Below are 21,891 nucleotides of genomic sequence, written 5' to 3'. Positions count from 1 at the left end.
GGGTGGTGATAGGACCAGGGGAGGGTTGGAGGGATGGAGGGGTGGTGATAGGACCAGGGGAGGGGTGGAGGGATGGAGGGGTGGTGATAGGACCAGGGGAGGGGTGGAGGGATGGAGGGGTGGTGATAGGACCAGGGGAGGGGTGGAGAGATGGAGGGGTGGTGATAGGACCAGGGGAGGGGTGGAGGGATGGAGGGGTGGTGATAGGACCAGGGGAGGGGTAGAGGGATGGAGGGGTGGTGATAGGACCAGGGGAGGGGTGGAGGGATGGAGGGGTGGTGATAGGACCAGGGGAGGGGTGAAGGGATGGAGGGCTTGTGATAGGACCAGGGGAGGGGTGAAGGGATGGAGGGGTGGTGATAGGACCAGCGGAGGGGTGGAGGGATGAAGGGCTTGTGATAGGACCAGGGGAGGGGTGGAGGGATGGAGGGGTGGTGATAGGACCAGGGGAGGGGTGAAGGGATGGAGGGATGGAGGGCTTGTGATAGGACCAGGGGAGGGGTAAAGGGATGTAGGGATGGTGATAGGACCAGGGGAGGGGTGGAGGGATGGAGGGATGGTGATAGGACCAGGGGAGGGGTGAAGGGATGGAGGGGTGGTGATAGGACCAGGGGAGGGGTGAAGGGATGGAGGGATGGAGGGCTTGTGATAGGACCAGGGGAGGGGTGGAGGGATAGAGGGCTTGTGATAGGACCAGGGGAGGGGTGGAGGGATGGAGGGGTGGTGATAGGACCAGGGGAGGGGTGAAGGGATAGAGGGCTTGTGATAGGACCAGGGGAGGGGTGAAGGGATGGAGGGGTGGTGATAGGACCAGGGGAGGGGTGGAGGGATGGAGGGGTGGTGATAGGACCAGCGGAGGGGTGAAGGGATGAAGGGCTTGTGATAGGACCAGGGGAGGGTTGAAGGGATGGAGGGGTGGTGATAGGACCAGGGGAGGGGTGAAGTGATGGATGGGTGGTGATAGGACCAGGGGAGGGGTGAAGGGATGGAGGGGTGGTGATAGGACCAGGGGAGGGGTGAAGGGATGGAGGGGTGGTGATAGGACCAGGGGAGGGGTGGAGGGATGGAAGGGTGGTGATAGGACCAGAGGAGGGGTGAAGGGATGGAGGGGTGGTGATAGGACCAGGGGAGGGGTGAAGGGATGGAGGGGTGGTGATAGGACCAGGGGAGGGGTGGAGGGATGGAGGGATCGAGGGCTTGTGATAGGACCAGGGGAGGGGTGAAGGGATGGAGGGGTGGTGATAGGACCAGGGGAGGGGTGGAGGGATGGAGGGTTTGTGATAGGACCAGAGGAGGGGTGAAGGGAAGCAGGGATGAAGGGCTTGTGATAGGACCAGGGGAGGGGTGAAGGGATAGAGGGGTGGTGATAGGACCAGGGGAGGGATGGAGGGATGGAGGGCTTGTGATAGGACCAGGGGAGGGGTGAAGGGATGGAGGAGTGGTGATAGGACCAGGGGAGGGGTGAAGGGATGGAGGAGTGGTGATAGGACCAGGGGAGGGGTGAAGGGATGGAGGGCTTGTGATAGGACCAGGGGAGGGGTGAAGGGATGGAGGAGTGGTGATAGGACCAGGGGAGGGGTGAAGGGATGGAGGGCTTGTGATAGGACCAGGGGAGGGGTGAAGGGATGGTGATAAGAGGAGGATGGCTGGTTGTTTTGGAGAGGACCTGACCTTGCTCTACCATACAGTGTCTCGGCCAGCCTTGAAAAATATACATGAATATTAATGTAGAAATTATTTACTGTTTTCTCAGCTTCCAACGACGTGATCCTCACCACTCTTGATAGCAACCCTAGAGTAAAGCTACAGACCAGGGCATTACACGTTACATTTAGAGAGAAATATTGAGAGAACATCTGATCTCCCCCTTCCCTTCCCATCCTACCCAAAAACCCCATATGCAGCATAAAGCTATTTTTATATGCTTCCAACTGAATTCCCTGACTTCTCCCAGATTGAGTTATGTATTCACCAGGCTAACTGCTTTATGGAGACCTGTCCTTCATAGCTCCATTAGATTATTCTCTTTTCACAGGAAGTGATGTGAAGGAAATGATGCGTGCAGCTTTGGGTTGCATAAATACACTGGTTCTATTTAACCTTACCTGTGCCTGCAGACGTATGGGCACACTGTGTAGTGTGTACTACAGTCGGTTGAACTCGCACACGCTTACTGTTAAAACAATCTAGGTGTTTCAGCTAATTATTATTAAGTAACTGGTTCCACAGCCTATTTTTGGTTTACTCAACTTTTCGGTCCAAGTATTACCTGAACAAAAAAAAGAGTTTGCCCAAACTCTTAAATTGTAGAAAACGTAGGCAAAAATTCTGTGAACTTAAAATGATGTGTTTGCTCAAATGTCTCATATGTTCATTCAACTAGAAATTATAATTTGAGAATTTTACCCCCAAGAAAAGGCTGTGTAACTAACTCAGCATTTTCAATGTACATATTCGACAAACGTTTTCATTGTGCATGTTCATTTACACAGTAATTAATATTCAACATGTCCTCACCTGGGATTTGAACTCACAACCTCGTGGTTCACAGCATTCCAATCTTCCTGCCACGCCACCATGGCTGTGTCTGATTGATTTCACCTGCATTGCTACACATTGCAATTCAAAGTAAATCTCAGCTCTGTTAAAAGTACATTCAAGAATGACGTTTATTTTATCATAGTGATTAAGGAGTACCATTAAAACAGAGTAATATGTCCCACCAACATTAGACAACTACACTGGAAAACCTACAATTGCTGAAATAAGTCAATGATGAGAGAATAGTCAGATGAACTGATAATTGACACGGTAATGGTGGTGTAGCAGGAAGGTCGGAATGCCATGAACCAAGAGTTTGTGAGTTCAAATCCCAGGTGAGGACATGTTGAACATTAATTACTGTGTAAATGAACATTCACAATGTAATCATGTTGTGTCACTGGTATCAGATATGTGAGTTGAAAACATTGTGTGTTTAAAGCGCTGTTTAGTTCAGGTAACACTTTGACCGAAAAGTTGAGTAAACAAAAAAGCCTGTTTTTTATTTATTTTTACGGTGCATACTGAACATACGCTAAGCTATATATCGACACATCGGCAATGGAGACAGATCCAGTGTCCTGAATGGTCCATAGTGACAAAATGGGCGAGCTAGTGGCGGGCCATACCTCATACTTCATCGCTGTACGCTTTTAATATGAATCATTTCATGTTTCCGAATTTCTGTCTTATTGGGTTGTAAAATGAGTGGCCAATGGAAGCTAATAGCACTACTAAATAGGAGTGTTTATCAGGAATGTTTAATGTGTTGATATCTTCCGTTGGCTGAGAGAGACAGACAGAGAGCGAGACAGACACTAATATCTCATGTTCACTTCAAAGAAAGAACACTGCAAAATTACTCCTCCTCTCGACGGGCCTCCTCAGCCCTCCGTCCCTCTCCTTCTGTCAGGGAAGACTCCCATCCCGCCTTCAACATTCACTACTTCTCACTCTTTTAGTTAGCTGGCTTTACAAGCTTCTTCATCAAATTGTAGTGTTTGTTGCAGTCTCTCTCTGCACATCCACCACCCACCATCATCAACCAGAGGAAACGCTGCTGAAGTCTATAACAACATGATGTTGTTCTAGAAAGCAGGTCCAGAAGTCATGTTGGATCTAAAGATGATGATCTCTCTATCTGGAGAGCGATGGGTGGAGGAGAGAGAGAAGTGGAGGACCGAGGAAAGGAAGAGGAGAGAGAGAGAGAGAGAGAGAGAGAGAGAGAGAGAGAGAGAGAGAGAGAGAGAGAGAGAGAGAGAGAGAGAGAGAGAGAGAGAGAGAGAGAGAGAGAGAGAGAGAGAGAGAGAGAGAGAGAGAGAGAGAGAGAGAGAGAGAGAGAGAGAGAGAGAGAGAGAGAGAGAGAGAGATTTACAGGGACTAGTTCTTGGTTTGTCTGAGGGAGCCAGTCTCCATCGATCCCCCTGACCCACATCAGACAGGTTACAGACAGACTGACTGAGCCTTATTGGAGAAAGTGCACACACAGAGCACAGACACAGAGAAAAAGATGAACTCTCTCCCTGACTTCTGAAGTCCCTGCCTGGCCTGCTGGGCTGAGGGAATATGACTGCTACTCACTCACTTTACTATCTGAGCAACACAAACATATGGGACAAACTGAACATGTAATGGCATAATAGCCATTTGCCCAGCCTCCATCTCTCAGGGCTGTATCCATCCATCCCATCCACTGATGCCTTCAGTACAGATCTGGGCAAGGCAGTCATCGGGATAGCATCTTAAAAAGCTTTTCCTGGTGCACTTTAGATTGAGGTTAGTTAAGGTTGCTGGGGCATTGCCATCTTTGTCCCAGTTAAACATATTACATCCCAGGAAGCACCTCTCTCTCTCTCTCTCTCTCTCTCTCTCTCTCTCTGATCCAGACCCAGGCTGTTAAGATAGCAGGACGCACGGACGCTATCTTCATTTGAACAATGTGAATTCCTGCAGAGAGTTACAACGATATCTTTGGCTAGTTTGCTTCAACAGAATGTCTTGGAAAAGAGTGGCAACATGTGTGAATGATTTATGAACAAGAGTGTGGGGCCTGGTTTGGTCTTGCAACCAATGAGAATTGTTCCAAGACTAAACACAACCTAAATGGTCTGTGCTTGTGTTGTCTGAATGTGTGTGTTAGTAGTCATGGTCATGTACTCTGTGCTGGTTACCATCGCAGTATTGACTTCAGAGAGGCCCATCTACTGTATGTGGACTGTATGTTTCTACTCTCTTCACAGGAGCTATTGTTGTTCACCTGTGAGTGTGTGTGTGTCAGCACTGTACGTTGGGGTTCTGTGGTCCTCACCTTTCCCTCTCGCTGTCTTCTCTTGTGTGTGTGTGTGTGTGTGTGGTTCCCACAGGAGATTTGGATGGCCACTGGTTGGACCATGCGTCATGGCATAGCAGCGATGCCTCCCCAATGTCTTTGGTGAGACATGCGGAGCCCTGCCCCTAACCCCCCTCCCTCCTCCCCCTCTCAGAGTCCTTTGTCATTTCATGTTTGCTTTGTTTTATTTACACCTCCGCATGGGTTTTCTTCTTTCTTTCTGTTTTTTATCCCACACCTGTAGGGGACAGTCAAAGGGGGAAAAGAAAAACTATTGAGCGGGCATTTTTGTCCGACTCAACACACAACACCTTATCTGAGAGGCAAAAGAAAATGGTGCGCTTTGGGGGCCACTCATTGGAAGAGGACGCAGAATGGTGCGAACCCCAGGTTAAAGACTCTGGCGTTGACACGTGCAGTAGCACTACCCTAAACGAGGACAATCAGCATAGCCATAGTGAGAAGGTACTGGAGACTATGTAGCCACAATATCTGCACTTTGTTCTTTTTCTTTATTTTTCTTTACCTACCTCCTCCGGTCTTTATCTGTCACTAATTGTTAAATAGTAGACATGTTTATTCTTTTTTAAATTTGAATTGATTGATTTTCCTTTGAACTTTGTCTTTATTATTATTCCGGGGAATTGATAAGATTGATTTCATTTCGACAGCAGCTTGCTGGGTGTTGCTGAAATAGGAGATGGGGAACTCCTCTTTATTGCTCTGCTGTTTGCTCTCTGGCAGCATAAAGATCCATCCAGGAGCATTGAAACACAACCCTCTTTTTGTCATGGCACACAGCAATGTCCACTCCTCTAGTTGCATGTTGCTAGTTGCTCTCAGTCTGTTTTGTTATTGTTACTGTAGCGGCCATCTTAGTAACGTTACAGTAGGGTAACGACACCTACCTCTCACAGACACAGGCCTCTAGTCCAGTCCCTCACTGGAATGACCCCTCCTCTCCCAACGCACACTACCTAGTCAAGTCATTATCCCCCCTAGATCTCCACTCAGTCCAATACCAAAACTAAACCAACCACTTAGAACTGAGAACAGGGACGATTGGATTTCTTTTGCACAGACAAAGTTACGTTTTTCTTTTTTCCCTTCCGCTGTCATGTTTGTTGTGATTTCATCTTTTTTTTTGTCTCTCTTCATCTTGGCCTTAATCATCACGCTGTGCTGTTCTTTTGGGAGTTTTCGTCCATAAATCCTACTTTGGTTCACCCCTTTTTGTTGTTGTTGCGTAATACATTTTTTCTTCATCTGCTTCTAACTGTTCCGTTGTGGAGGTGTAGTGCTGTGTGTAGCAGGGCAGAGAGTGGTGGAGTGCAGCCTTAACCTCCCTCTGCCTTCAGCTAAGGCCTCCCTTACAGACCATCAGACAAAATCTACACTCATCCAAACTCAACTGGATTTGATGCTAGTGTGGCCGAGTTTAATTGAGATGTTCTAGATAGAGTGCAGATTTTCTCAGATGGTTTGTGTGGAGCTTCTGCTCTGCAGTGACTAGGAGGGCGTGATGGTTTGCCTATTTTACCCTGCATGGGGTGCTGAATGCTCTCTACCTATTCCCTGTTTGCAGGATCACACACGCCCTGGCATTGGATGTGCAAAATGTTTCATTTTCATTTAATAACAGTTTTGTGTGATACATTTACCATAACATAACATACATAGGAAAAAAAAATTGTACCTAAAATCAGATTGAAGTACTTCCATGAAATATGTTTATGGACATAGTTAATCACTGCTTAAAAGGTGGGCTGTGGTATTGTAAAAATGGTTTTATTTTGCCATTGTTATAACATTTTGCCTTCAACTACAGTACGTATAACTGTGATGCAGTAGATACAATAATTTTTTCGATTTTGATGAAATATGTCTTTATTATCTAATTGTGATAGTCCGGCTAATCCCAAAAGAAAAGACAGATTATATAATCTGAAATAGAAAGGATAGAGACAGAGCTATAATCACCAGATTAGATAACTAACCAGAGCTTGTGTGATCGTTCATTATGTCAAATGAAGTGATACCCCCCCACCTCACCCCACCCTTCACATGATACCCACTTTTCTGTTTTAAAGTGATTGAAGTAAATCTGGTGTGGATGAGTTGTAAAACACAAGGTGTGTTGTTGCTGTGTGTGTTCCTATAGCATCCAGTGACATGGCAGCCCTCCAAAGATGGGGAGCGCCTAATAGGGCGGATTCTGCTCAACAAGCGGATGAAGGATGGAAGTGTACCTCGAGACTCAGGAGCACTGCTGGGACTGAAGGTGAGTCCGCCCCGTCTGTCTGACCTCTCTGTCTGGACTTCTGTCTATCTACTGGGACCAGTCTGACCTAATGGTCAGAGGTCGTTTGTTATTACAGCTGTCCATCATTATTCAAAGGTTGCTTCCCAAATGGTATCCTATTCCGTATGTAGAGAGAATATGTCGTTTTTTATTATACCTTTATTTAATTTAACCAGGTAGGCTAGTTGAGAACAAGTTCTCATTTACAACTGCGACCTGGCCAAGAATAAAGCAAAGACGTTCGACACGTACAACAACACATGGAATAAACAAAACATACAGTCAATAATACAGTTGAAGAAAATCTATATACAGTGTGTGCAATTGAGGTAAGATAAGGGAGGTAAGGCAATAAATAGACCATGGTGGCGAAGTAATTACAATATACCAATTAAACATTGGAGTGACAGATGTGCAGAAGATGAATGTGCAAGTAGAGATACTGGGGTGCAAAGGAGCAAGATAAATAAATAAATACAGTATGGGGATGAGGTAGTTGGATGGGCTATTTGCAGATGGGCTATATACAGGTGCAGTGATCTGTGAGCTGCTCTGACAGCTGGTGCTTAAAGCTAGTGAGGGAGATATGAGTCTCCAGCTTCAGTGATTTTTGCAGTTCGTTCCAGTCATTGGCAGCAGAGAACTGGAAGGAAAGGCGGCCAAAGGAGGAATTGGCTTTGGGGGTGACTAGTGAGATACACCTGCTGGAGCGCGTGCTATGGGTGGGTGCTGCTATGGTGACCAGTGAGCTGAGATAAGGCGGGGCTTTACCTAGCAGAGACTTGTAGATGACCTGGAGCCAGTGGGTTTGGCGACGAGTATGAAGCCAGGGCCAGCCAACGAGAGCGTACAGGTCGCAGTGGTGGGTAGTATATGGGGCTTTGGTGACAAAACGGATGGCACTGTGATAGACTGCATCCAATTTGTTGAGTAGAGTGTTGGAGGCTATTTTGTAAATGACATCGCCGAAGTCGAGGATCGGTAGGATGGTCAGTTTTACGAGGGTATGTTTGGCAGCATGAGTGAAGGATGCTTTGTTGCGAAATAGGAAGCCGATTCTTGATTTAATTTTGGATTGGAGATGCTTAATGTGAGTCTGGAAGGAGAGTTTACAGTCTAACCAGACACCTAGGTATTTATAGTTGTCCACATATTGTAAGTCAGAACCGTCCAGAGTAGTGATGCTGGACGGTTGGGCAGGTGCGGGCAGTGACCGGTTGAAGAGCATGCATTTAGTTTTACTTGCATTTAAGAGCAGTTGGAGGCCACGGAAGGAGAGTTGTATGGCATTGAAGCTTGTCTGGAGGTTAGTTAACCCAGTGTCCAAAGAAGGGCCAGAGGTATACAGAACGGTGTCGTCTGCGTAGAGGTGGATCAGAGAATCAACAGCAGCAAGAGCGACATCATAGAGACTGCCAGAGGTCTGGACAACAGGCCCTCCGATTTGACACACTGAACTCTATCAGAGAAGTAGTTGGTGAACCAGGTGAGGCAGTCATTTGAGAAACCAATGCTGTTTAGTCTGCCGATAAGAATGTGGTGATTGACAGAGTCGAAAGCCTTGGCCAGGTCGATGAAGACGGCTGCACAGTAATGTCTCTTATCGATGGCGGTTATGATATCGTTTAGGACCTTGAGCGTGGCTGAGGTGCACCCATGACCAGCTCTGAAACCAGATTGCATAGCAGAGAGGGTACGGTGGGATTCGAAATGGTCGGTAATCTATTTGTTAACTTGGCTTTCGAAGACCTTAGAAAGGCAGGGTAGGATAGATATAGGTCTGTAGCAGTTTGGGTCTGGAGTGTCTCCCACTTTGAAGAGGGGGATGATCGCGGCAGCTTTCCAATCTTTGGGAATCTCAGACGATACGAAAGAGAGGTTGAACAGGCTAGTAATAGGGGTTGCAACAATTTCGGCAGGTAATTTTAGAAAGAGAGGGTCCAGATTGTCTAGCCCGGCTGATTTGTAGGGGTCCAGATTTTGCAGCTCTTTCAGAACATCAGCTATCTAGATTTGGGTGAAGGAGAAATGTGGAAGGCTTGGGCGAGTTGCTGTGGGGGGTGCCGGGCAGTTGACCGGGGTAGGGGTAGCCAGGTGGAAAGCATGGCCAGCCGTAGAAAAATGCTTATTGAAATTCTCAAGTATGGTGGATTTATCGGTGGTGACAGTGTTTCTTAGCCTCAGTGCAGTGGGCAGCTCCGAGGAGGTGCTCTTATTCTCCATGGACTTTACAGTGTCCCAGAACTTTTTTGAGTTTGTGCTACAGGATGGAAATTTCTGTTTGAAAAAGCTAGCCTTAGCTTTCCTAACTGCATGTGTATATTGGTTCCTAACTTCCCTGAAAAGTTGCATATCACGGGGGCTATTTGATGCTAATGCAGAACGCCACAGGATGTTTTTGTGCTCGTCAAGGGCAGACAGGTCTGGAGTAAATCTAGGATTATATCTGTTCCTGGTTCTACATTTTTTGAATGGAACATGCTTATTTAAGATGGTGAGGAAAGCACTTTTAAAGAATAACCAGGCATCCTCCACTGACGGGATGTGGTCAATATCATTCCAGGATACCTCGGCCAGGTCGATTAGAAAGGTCTGCTCGCTGAAGTGTTTTAGGGAGCGTTTGACAGTGATGAGGGGTGGTCGTTGGACCGCAGACCCATTACGGATGCAGACAACGAGGCAGTGATCGCTGAGATCCTGGTTGCAAACAGCAGAGGTGTATTTGGAGGACGAGTTGGTTAAGATGATATCTATGAGGGTGCCCGTATTTACGGATTTGGGGTTGTACCTGGTAGGTTCATTGATCATTTGTGTGAGATTGAGGGCATCAAGCTTAGATTGTAGGATGGCCGGGGTGTTAAGCATGTCCCAGTTTAGGTCACCTAGCAGCACGAGCTCTGAAGATAGATGGGGGGCAATCAATTCACATATGGTGTCCAGGGCACAGCTGGGGGCAGAGGGTGGTCTATAGCAAGCGGCAACGGTGAGATGATGTCCTATTGACATAATTTTCTGGTTGTAAACTGGTTTTGTGGTTGAGGAAAAAGACGTTGCTAAAAAGACATTAACAAACTGTCTTTCAGCTGTGGCTATTTTTATCTGCATATACATTTTGAAGTGATATGTGTGGGTGCCTTGCCTAATTATGAATTACATAATTGTATTATTCATGATTTAATATTAATTAGGCGGCTAATTATTTTCCTGATTAATATTAATGAGCTGTGTATTGATATCAAATACTTTATGTTCATGACTGTATTCCAAATGGCACCCTATTCCCTATATAGTGTACATCAAAAGTAGTGCACTATATGGGGAATAGAGGGCCATTTGTGATGCATTCTGTGTATCCAAACATGCTCGCATTGAACCTTTTTAATGAACGACATTCATTGGCTCAGTGCAAAAAAAATCTCCAAAACTCTCTCTGTGTCCCAAACTGCAACCTATTCCCTATATAGTGCGCTACTTTTAACCAGGAAACTGGTAGTAGTGCACTATATAAGGAGTAGTGTACCATTTGGAACATTTTGTTATGTAGAAAAGCCTATTTGAAATGCTCAGTCAGAGACAATAGATAGATAGATAGAGAGATCACATCTGAAACATTGTGATTGTACAGCTTATTCCCCATTATGTACAGTACTGTAACTAGGCTACTAAACATATGTCCCATATTTACAGTATATCATGATTAGACGGGTAGATTTTCTGATGAAAAGTGTCTTAGGTTTTCCTTACTCTACCTAATCTGTGCGGCGTGGGCTGGTTAAAGAGCTGAGCACACACAGCTAGCCAAAGCACAGTGAGAGCTAGCACAGTGAGAGCTAGCACAGTGAGAGCTAGCACAGTGAGAGCTAGCACAGTGAGAGTTAGCGCAGTGAGGGCCATCAGGAGAGAAAAGGAGAGTGGCAAGATGGGAAAATCATTAATGATTGAATGAGCTTCCTGAATTGGTATGTTTGTGTCTGGTCAGTGCCTCTTTGTGCTGTACGGTACGCTATGTGTTTCTCCTCGCTCAGCAGCAAGCAGTGACCAGCCAGTCTGTTTGTCTCTCTCTCTAACTATCTCTATCTCTCACTCTCTCAGTCCCTTTCTCGCTCTCTCTCGCCCGGCTGTTACATAAAGCCATTTCATTTAGGAGACTTCCGTAAGCTCCTTTGTATGTTGGCATTCAACTGCCATTAAGAGGGGATTTTATTTGTCTGATGCCTGTGGAGGGAGAGCGGTTCAGGGGCTTACAGAGTAGAGCAGAGCTGGGCTGCCTGGCCTGCTATAGGCCCCCCAGGCCTCAAGTGTTCCAGCACACTGGAGAGAGAGCACCATGCAGAGAGAGGTGGCCCCAGGGTTCCAACACAACACAACACACAGGGACATTCAACATGATGAAAAGAGATGTACATTTTGACTAAACATGTAGCTACTTTCTCTGTTCAAGAATAGCACCCTATGGGCAGAATGATGCTATGTGGCTACATATGCAATTAGAATTAGGCCTAGATCTGCAGGTTGCATTTTACCATGTGTGAATTGAATTCGCACATGGATTTTCAAACGTGGTCAATAAATATGTTTCTATGAAACAAAGTGATCAGTGCATCCATTTTCCTTCCCTGCCAATATATACTAATACTATAGATGTTGATGTGTGTTTCTTCTTTCATAGGTGGTGGGTGGAAAGATGACAGAATCTGGTAGACTTTGTGCTTTCATCACTAAAGTGAGAAAAGGAAGTCTAGCGGACACTGTTGGACACCTCAGACCAGGTACCTACTGACCTCATTTTATACTCTACATCCCTTACCTACTACATCCCTTACCATGTTTAGAACTACACTTATTATGTGTAGAACTACATTTACCATGTTTAGAACTACACTTATTATGTGTAGAACTACATGTACCATGTTTAGAACTTCACTTACTATGTTTAGAATTACATTTACCATGTTTAGAACTACATTTATTATGTGTAGAACTACATTTACCATGTTTAGAACTTCACTTACTATGTTAAGAATTACATTTACCATGTTTAGAACTACACGTATTATGTGTAGAACTACATGTACCATGTTTAGAACTTCACTTGCTATGTTTAGAACTACATTTACCATATTTAGAACTTCACTTACTATGTTTAGAACTACATTTACCATATTTAGAACTACACGTATTATGTGTGGAACTACATGTACCATGTTCAGAACTTCACTTACTATGTTTAGAACTACATTTACCATGTTTAGAACGTCACTTACTATGTTTAAAACTACATTTACCATATTTAGAACTACACGTATTATGTGTAGAACTACATGTACCATGTTTAGAACTTTACTTACTATGTTTAGAACTACATTTACCATATTTAGAACTTATCTTACTATGTTTTAGAACTACACTTACTATGTTTAGAACTACATTAGCCATGTTTAGAACGACACTTACTATGCTTAGAACTACATTTACCACATGTAGAACTACACTTACTATGTTTAGAACTACATTTACCATGTTTAGAAGTACACTTACTATGTTTAGAACTACATTTACCATGTTTAGAAGTACACTTACTATGTTTAGAACTACACTTATAGATACAAGATTTTTTCAAGCCCGCTGAAGATTGTCAATACATTTCTCATGTACACAGCACTGTAGATTTAATAAGCTACTTCAGTGATTCAAGAAACATTTTGATTACTTGGTGAACTGGTGCTGAACTGGGTCAGAACTTTGTTTTAACTTCTGACACCCTTTGACCTTCATTTAATAGCACTATTAATTGCAATAATATAATTTATTTTTTAATTACAACGTGAATGAACTGGACAGATGTGCTGTTATTTATTACCATAATGGTTGCGACCGAGGCCTATTCAATTATTTATAATATTACTGTAGCAGGAAGATTACAATGCTGTACTGTTTGTTTATGTGTGCTGTGTTTTCTACAATACCATTCATATTCTCCTTTTTTTCATCATGTGGGCCTGCTCATGTTTATAACTACACGGATCATATTTTTAACTATATTTATAACTATGCTTCCCATGTTCATAACTGCACCGTACCAGCTGACGTCTTGGTGTGTGGATGACTGACAGCATCTCGTTTCACAGGCGACCAGGTGCTGGAGTGGAACGGGAGGTTTTTACAAGGAGCCACATTTAAAGAAGTTTACAATATCATTCTAGAATCAAAGCCAGAACCCCAGGTGGAACTGGTGGTCTCAAGGCCCATAGGGTAAGACCTCCCAACAGCAACTACACTTATTACTACTGAACCATCACAACTACAGTGTATTCTCATTCATACATTTGTAGAAATATGTGTCTTGCAGAGGAGAGAGAGTATGTGAGAAATGGAAAATGGGGGCTGAGTGTATTTGAATGTCATTTGTTTTGCCAGCACCAGCTTGTTTATTTAACATATCTGCCTCCCAACCATCCCTCCCTTCCTCCCCCCCAATATCCCTCCCCTCCATCAGTCCTCCATTGTGATGACAGTGTCAGAGGCTCATATGGGACTAGCAGTGCGGCACAGTGAAATGAACGGTGGCTGCCGCCTCTCTCTCTCTCTCTCTCTCTCTCTCTCTCTCTCTCTCTCTCTCTTTGTGTGTCTCTCTACCCTCTCTCCCCCTCTCCTCCCCAAACAGCGGGATGCCAATCATTTTTGAAAGTAGAGATACCCAGAGAAATCAGAAACCCCTTTGCTTTGTCAGTGTCTATATTTGACCTGCTGAGGGAGGGAGCTGCTGTACAGGAGAATGAAGACTAATGCTCTTCTTAGGACCATTAAAATACAGTGCATTCAGCATTAGCACCAATTGATCCCCTCCTCCTTCCTCACCCCCCCTCTCTCCTTTCAGAGATATTCCTCGGATACCAGACAGCACACATGCACAACTGGAATCAAGTAAGTCTGGCTTTTCTTTCATTTCCCAATGATAACTAATTAGCCTGCATTAGCAGCTAAGGTAATATCAAGGAGAGGTGATGGTATCTAATTTCTATCTCTCTACCCTACACACTTTCTTCTTCTCCCCCCTCTCCCTCTTCCTCTCTTCCTCTCCTTGAAGTATGTTACCAAAATCACAGTGTTTCAGATTTGATCACGTGACCTCCTCCCTGTCTGTCCTGTCTCAGGTTCGAGTTCCTTTGAGTCTCAGAAGATGGATCGCCCCTCTATCTCTGTCACGTCTCCCATGAGCCCCGGGATGCTGCGGGACGCCCCACAGTACCTGTCAGGACAGCTCTCAGTGAGTACCCTACTACAATACCCACAATACACCCTGGCTCTGTCTGGGCCTACATTACCTGCAGGAAAGGATCATACAGTGTAGATTCACACAGAGGGTTTGAGAACAGATGTTTTCTTTCTCTCTTTCTCTGCAGTATTCAGGGAGAGTAGCTGGAGCTCTGAGAGTAGCTGGAGCTCTGAGAGTAGCTGGAGCTCTGGAGAGTAGCTGGAGCTCTGAAGAGTAGCTGGAGCTCTGGAGAGTAGCTGGAGCTCTGAGAGTATCTGGAGCTCTGGAGAGTAGCTGGAAATCTGGAGAGTAGCTGGAGCTCTGGAGAGTAGCTGGAGCTCTGGAGAGTAGCTCGAACTCTGGAGAGTAGCTGGAACTCTGGAGACTGGAAATTTGAAGAGTAGCTGGAGCTCTGGACAGTAGCTGGAGCTCTGGAGTGTAGCTGGAACTCTGAGAGTAGCTGGAGCTCTGGAGAGTAGCTGGAACTCTGAGAGTAGCTAGCTCTGGAGAGTAGCTGGAGCTCTGGAGAGTAGCTGCTCTGAGAGTAGCTGGGGCTCTGAGAGTAGCTGGAGCTCTGGAGAGTAGCTGGAGCTCTGGAGAGTAGCTGCTCTGAGAGTAGCTGGAGCTCTGGAGAGTAGCTGGAGCTCTGGAGAGTAGCTGGAGCTCTGAGAGTAGCTGGAGCTCTGGAGAGTAGCTGGAGCTCTGGAGAGTAGCTGGAGATCTGAGAGTAGCTGGAGCTCTGAGAGTAGCTGGAGCTCTGAGAGTTGTTCAGTTGGACCCATCCCAACCCAGCTTAGGACCATATATCCTGTTACCCTGAACCATGTTGCTTATTATCTGATGCCTAATTTACTCTTGGGGGAAGTGAGTAAAAGGCTTGTCAGTTGTGATAAACCTGGGAGGAATGAACTCTAAAACTCAGGAGGCCAGATGGAAATAGACTAATGCTAACCTCTAACACTTATTTTGTTGTCTCAACACTCAGGATATTTTGTTTCTTGGAGAAAAAATAAAGAGAGTTATGAAATAGTCACAGCTTTTCAATCCCTTTCCTTATGAAAACACATCAATATTATATGTGATTATAAATCAAAATATATCAATGAAATATATCAAGTTATCAAAAAATATACCAGTCTATATCAGTCAAAATATATCAGTCTATCAAGTCCATAGTGTGTTTTTTTATCAGAAGAGCTGAGAATGTTTGATAGTGTGTCCATAAACACTATAAGTGTCCATAAACACTGTAAGCCTTGAACTGTAATGTTGCACTCCAGTAAAACTGCTCCTAGAGCCAGAGAAGGAAGGACGAGAAGGAAGGAAGAGAAGGAAGGAAGAGAAGGAAGGAAGGAAGAGAAGGAAGGAAGAGAAGGAAGGAAGAGAAGGAAGGAAGAGAAGGAAGGAAGGAAGAGAAGGAAGGAAGAGAAGGAAGGAAGAGAAGGAAGGAAGAGAAGGAAGGAAGAGAAGGAAGGAAGGAAGAGAAGGAAGGAAGAGAAGGAAGGAAGAGAAGGAAGGAAGAGAAGGAAGGAAGAGAAGGGAGCTTTTGATGTCAGTGTTCTTTCTGCTTGTTGTTGTTTTCTTTGGTGAGGAGGGGGAGATCTAATCTGTGCTGCTGCTAGCGTCTCCTCTCCTGGCTCCTCTCCTCTCCTGTCTCCTCTCCTCTCCTGGCTCCTCTCCTGTCTCCTCTCCTGTCTCCTCTCCTCTCCTGGCTCCTCTCCTGTCTCCTCTCCTGTCTCCTCTCCTCTCCTGGCTCCTCTCCTCTCCTGTCTCCTCTCCTCTCCTGTCTCCTCTCCTGGCTCCTCTCCTCTCCTGGCTCCTCTCCTCTCCTGTCTCCTCTCCTCTCCTGGCTCCTCTCCTCTCCTGGCTCCTCTCCCCTCCTGGCTCCTCTCCTCTCCTGGCTCCTCTCCTCTCCTGGCTCCTCTCCTGGCTCCTTTCCTCTCCTGGCTCCTCTCCTCTCCTGGCTCCTCTCCTCTCCTCTCCTGGCTCCTCTCCTCTCCTGGCTCCTCTCCTGTCTCCTCTCCTCTCCTGGCTCCTCTCCTCTCCTGGCTCCTCTCCTCTCTTGTCTGTATGTAACGGGAGCATGGGGAGCAGAGTGAGAGCCAGGGAGAGAAGGAGCACAGAGAGAGGTAGCAGGCACACACAGGCCCTCCATATAGGCCTACACCCAGGAGGCCCGTGCTGACAGTTATGACGCAAATAGAACCCAGTCAGCCAATCAGGCTGCAGTTCTGATCTCTGCAATCCCTACCTGTAGCACTCAGCCCCACACCACTCAGATCCAGAAGTTCTCTCCATTTCATCAATGAGCTGACCTTGAAACCAAAACAAGAGTATTTTAATCATACTGTAGTTAATATACTGTAGTTATACTGTAATTAATATACTGCAATTATACTGTCATTAATATACTGTAATTAATATACTGTAATTATATTGGCATTAGTATACTGTAATTAATATACTGTAATTATACTGTAATTAATATACTGTAATTATACTGTCATTAATATACTGTAATTATACTGTAATTATACTGTCATTAATATACTGTAGTTGATATACTGTAGTACATTACCTTGTTGGATCAAGTGCCAGTTGAATAATACATTGAATGCAGTTAGAAATTGTAATGTGTTTTTATTATTATTATTATTATTTCCAAACCGTGTTGAGGGAACAATTGGAATTGAATACGTCATCATGACGCAAATGTTAAATGAAGAAAGGAAGGAAAGTTACAGTCCAGAGAGCACGGAAGGGAATGCTTAGTTAAAGTCATCAATCATCTTCTGTGAAAACGGGAGCAGAGCAGCCTCTTCCTCTCTCTGAGGATTACAGTGTGGAGGTACAAGAACCCACAGATAAGGCTCCAAGACAATACATTAGTGAATAATGAGATGCAGATTGATGCTAATGAACGGTGGGGAAAAACACACACACAGCTAGATTGAGTCTCCGTCCCCTCCTCCTCTAAATGTGTTTGTGTTATTGTGACACTGGTTAGAGTCCAGTGAGTGTGTTTTGTTGCTTGTTTTATGTTTCTTTTGGTTTTATTGCATTTTTCTTTGTTGTTGTTTCATTTTGCTTACCCAGAGCCAAAGCCTTAGTAGAAGAACAGCGCCTTTTGTCCCTAGGGTCCAGGTAAACACCTGTCTGACTCACAGACTGACTCTCTTTGGTCTTCGCTCGCCCTTTTCTTTTGCCTTTTTGGTTTCCTCCATCTTGGAAAATGCATACCAGGGTAATGGCGGCATCTTTCCCTTGCAGTGTGGTGCATTATGTCATTATTATTATTATTATTCATTGATACCATATAACATGATCATACGGTTATGACAGGAGTCTCGACTCTTTGCATGACTAACTAATCTAAAGGAAATATTTCAGAGAGACACCTTTCCATTGTCAGACCCTGTAGTCTACACTCAACAGCAACAACAAGCTCAAACACATTGTCAGACCCTGTAGTCTACACTCAACACAACAACAAGCTCAAACACATTGTCAGACCCTGTAGTCTACACTCAACACAACAACAAGCTCAAACACATTGTCAGACCCTGTAGTCTACACTCAACACAACAACAAGCTCAAACACATTGTCAGACCCTGTAGTCTACACTCAACACAACAACAAGCTCAAACACATTGTCAGACCCTGTAGTCTACACTCAACACAACAACAAGCTCAAACACATTGTCAGACCCTGTAGTCTACACTCAACACAACAACAAGCTTAAACACATTGTCAGACCCTGTAGTCTACACTCAACACAACAACAAGCTCAAACACATTGTCAGACCCTGTAGTCTACACTCAGCAGCAACAACAAGCTCAAACACATTGTCAGACCCTGTAGTCTACACTCAACACAACAACAAGCTCAAACACATTGTCAGACCCTGTAGTCTACACTCAACACAACAACAAGCTCAAACACATTGTCAGACCCTGTAGTCTACACTCAACACAACAACAAGCTCAAACACATTGTCAGACCCTGTAGTCTACACTCAACACAACAACAAGCTCAAACACATTGTCAGATCCTGTAGTCTACACTCAACACAACAACAAGCTCAAACACATTGTCAGATCCTGTAGTCTACACTCAACACAACAACAAGCTTAAACACATTGTCAGACCCTGTAGTCTACACTCAACACAACAACAAGCTCAAACACATTGTCAGACCCTGTAGTCTACACTCAACACAACAACAAGCTCAAACACATTGTCAGACCCTGTAGTCTACACTCAACACAACAACAAGCTCAAACACATTGTCAGACCCTGTAGTCTACACTCAACACAACAACAAGCTCAAACACATTGTCAGACCCTGTAGTCTACACTCAACACAACAACAAGCTCAAACACATTGTCAGACCCTGTAGTCTACACTCAACACAACAACAAGCTCAAACACATTGCTCAACATGTTAGCTGACATGGGAATTTTGTACCTAGTCAGCTACAACAGTGCTCCACATTGGCAATTAAAGGAGGGTGTCTCCTTAAATGTTTTAGTAAAACTATAACATTTTGTGGGACAAATAAATGAGCTTATTTGTTCTGTGGAACATGAAACTAGATTGGACATCGTCCTCAATTGGCTTGACGCCCTCAAGTCCTGAAAAGGTTGCCGTAACAACAGCGGTCAACAACTGGTAATCATGAACACAACATTTGGCAAATATTTATGTTGACATTTTTGAATGGCCGTAAGTTTCATGTTGCAGTTAAAGGTGGGCTAAGATAACTGTCCCTTATTTTAAAGCCGATTAGAAATAATATTTTAGACTTTGAATACAGAATTCACTTGAGCTGAACAGGCAAGGTATCTCTATCTTACCGTGGGGCCTTTTTGAGGAGTTGTCTTACTCTGGCTAGCTTGTACGACTTGGTGTGTGGAGTACTCATGTTATCTGGGAGATCATATTTGTATATTTGTCCCATCATGTCCTTGTCAAGCATCAGCTTAGCTTAGAACAAAATATATATACAGTATACTGTATAGGGGTTTCTGGTATGAGATGCACCGTTAGTTTCCTCATTTAAAGGTAGGTGATGTATTGCCAACACCTCACACTATCTGTCAGATAAGGAGAGGGTGAGAATGGAAGTCTATAAATAGGTGTGTAGTGTACCCTTGGCGCAGCTCCTGGAGGTAGATCTATTAGCCTCCTGTAGAAGCGGTGTTATGCTCTACTTAACCAGGCCATGCAATAATGTCAATGTAAATGATGTGGCTGACTGTACAGGAAATATAGGCAGTGTAATGTATTACATCAGGGGTATAATTTCAATTTCAATTTTTCAAGGTGAATCTGTCGCTTAAGGGTTATACCATCAGTCATATTGGCAGTGCTGTAGTATGGTCAGAATTGCACGTACATCTTTTCCATTGGAGACTTCGTTGTTGAGGAAGTCTTCCCAGTGCAAGCTGTTTGACCTGAAGGCCCCTACTGCCTATGTTGTTTGACAATATCAGATCTCCTGACTGATCTTGTATGTATTAAGTGCTTGCTGTTGCTTTGTATTGCTGCATGCATAAAGAAATAACTATGGTAGTCAATGCAATGATCAAGACTCCTCCCGTCATTATCTACATAAGTATGGGCAAGAGCTTAGAAGGCTTGATTTTCCTCAAGTATTTCATTTAATTTTCTTTAAAGAAATATTTTGCATATTTTTTTTAATCAAATATTTCCGTAAATGTTCTTTTTTTCATTTTCTACTTCTAAGTGTTCTCTGTTATGTCCATACTTCGCTCTGACAAGTGTGAAGTGTCTTTGATGCCACTCATGACAGCATGATTGATTTATATGTATATTTGACCTATACACTGAGTATCTGACACTGCATTGCAGGGCTCTACAGTGCGACCATTTTACTCGCATATGGGCCTAAATATTTTGCTGTGCGTCCTGGAATTAGGAGCACTAGTACGCCTACAAAAATGAAGGATTCTAGCTTTATTACCGCAAATATTTTTCATTGTGCTCCTAAATATCTTTGTGTGTGCCTACATTTTTTAACTTAGGCGCACACGACATCCTTGTAAAAAGGGTCAGCGTAGAGGCCTGCATTGTGTTGTATGGTTCCAAATACAATTTCACACTCACATCAGTTAGTGTTCATTTCAAAGCATGTTGGTCTAATTCTCATGTTGTAATGGTTTAGATACCAAGAGTTAGGATACTGTAGATGTGAATACAGATACACATACTGTATAATCCTTTCCACTCAAACACACCTAGAAAATGTGGCTAGAGCAGCCGCAGGGTAAGATATAGGTCATGGTAAGATTTAGGTAATGGTAAGATGTAGGTCATGGTAAGACGTAGGTCATGGTAAGATGTAGGTCATGGTAAGACCTAGGTCATGGTAAGATTTAGGTCATGGTAAAATATAGGTCATGGTAAGATGTAGGTCATGGTAAGACGTAGGTCATGGTAAAACGTAGGTCATGGTAAGATGTAGGTCATGGTAAGACGTAGGTCATGGTAAGATTTAGGTCATGGTAAGACGTAGGTCATGGTAAGATGTAGGTCATGGTAAGACCTAGGTCATGGTAAGATTTAGGTCATGGTAAAATATAGGTCATGGTAAGACGTAGGTCATGGTAAGACGTAGGTCATGGTAAAACGTAGGTCATGGTAAGATGTAGGTCATGGTAAGACGTAGGTCATGGTAAGATTTAGGTCATGGTAAGACGTAGGTCATGGTAAGATGTAGGTCATGGTAAGACGTAGGTCATGGTAAGACGTAGGTCATGGTAAGACGTAGGTCATGGTAAGATTTAGGTCATGGTAAGACGTAGGTCATGGTAAGACGTAGGTCATGGTAAGATGTAGGTCATGGTAAGATTTAGGTCATGGTAAGACGTAGGTCATGGTAAGATATACAGTACAGATCTCTATTCTCCCCCCGCTAAGCATGTGACCTGCTAATGCCTAATAGGTAAACCAGGGGTGACCACCCCTCCTCCAGGAGAGGTACTGGGTGTGCAGGCTTTTACTCCAGCCCTGCTCTAATCTAACACAATCCAGTGATTTTACTAATCAGCTGCTCACCATGCAGGACCTTGATTTGCTGAATCAGGTGTGTTTGTTAGTTAGTATAGAGCAGGGCTGGTGCTAAACCCTGCACACCCAGTAGCTCTACAAGTGGAGGGTTATGAGGTCACCCTGATATAGAGCCCCCCCCCCTACTGGCAGCCCAGTGACCATGTGACCCTGTTCTGTCCCATCCATAGGTCAAACTGTGGTATGACAAAGTGGGCAATCAGCTAATAGTCACCATCCTGGGAGCCAAGGACCTGCCTTCTAGGGAAGATGGCCGCCCCAGGAACCCTTACGTCAAAATCTACTTCCTCCCTGACAGAAGGTAAGAGTAGAGACAGTAACTACAGAATGATCTAGCTAGCAGCATTTCACTTCATTCCATCCACAG

General features: G+C 44.5%; 1 protein-coding gene across 22 annotated transcripts in view; it reads left to right on the top strand.

Annotated features, from left to right (window-relative positions):
- Window positions 1–21,891, top strand: part of LOC106579570 (regulating synaptic membrane exocytosis protein 2) — a 225,281-nt gene that overhangs the window by 124,610 nt on the left and 78,780 nt on the right. For 9 of the 22 annotated variants that reach the window (XM_045701952.1, XM_045701955.1, XM_045701953.1 and 6 more), the window contains exons 7-14: window positions 5,115–5,335; window positions 7,032–7,151; window positions 11,842–11,941; window positions 13,301–13,424; window positions 14,050–14,096; window positions 14,327–14,439; window positions 17,524–17,571; window positions 21,695–21,825. In XM_045701952.1, coding sequence (XP_045557908.1) covers window positions 5,115–5,335; window positions 7,032–7,151; window positions 11,842–11,941; window positions 13,301–13,424; window positions 14,050–14,096; window positions 14,327–14,439; window positions 17,524–17,571; window positions 21,695–21,825 — 904 coding nt within the window. Of the gene's footprint in view, window positions 1–4,904; window positions 4,973–5,114; window positions 5,336–7,031; window positions 7,152–11,841; window positions 11,942–13,300; window positions 13,425–14,049; window positions 14,097–14,326; window positions 14,440–17,523; window positions 17,572–21,694; window positions 21,826–21,891 lie in introns of all 22 variants that reach the window. The other 13 variants (XM_045701986.1, XM_045701981.1, XM_045702008.1 and 10 more) reach the window with 3 other exon arrangements.

Source organism: Salmo salar, chromosome ssa02, assembly GCF_905237065.1.
Source record: "Salmo salar chromosome ssa02, Ssal_v3.1, whole genome shotgun sequence".
Taxonomy (NCBI): domain Eukaryota; kingdom Metazoa; phylum Chordata; class Actinopteri; order Salmoniformes; family Salmonidae; genus Salmo; species Salmo salar.
The sequence above is the reverse complement of the archived record's forward strand: the minus strand, read 5'-3'. Positions and strand labels throughout refer to the sequence as shown.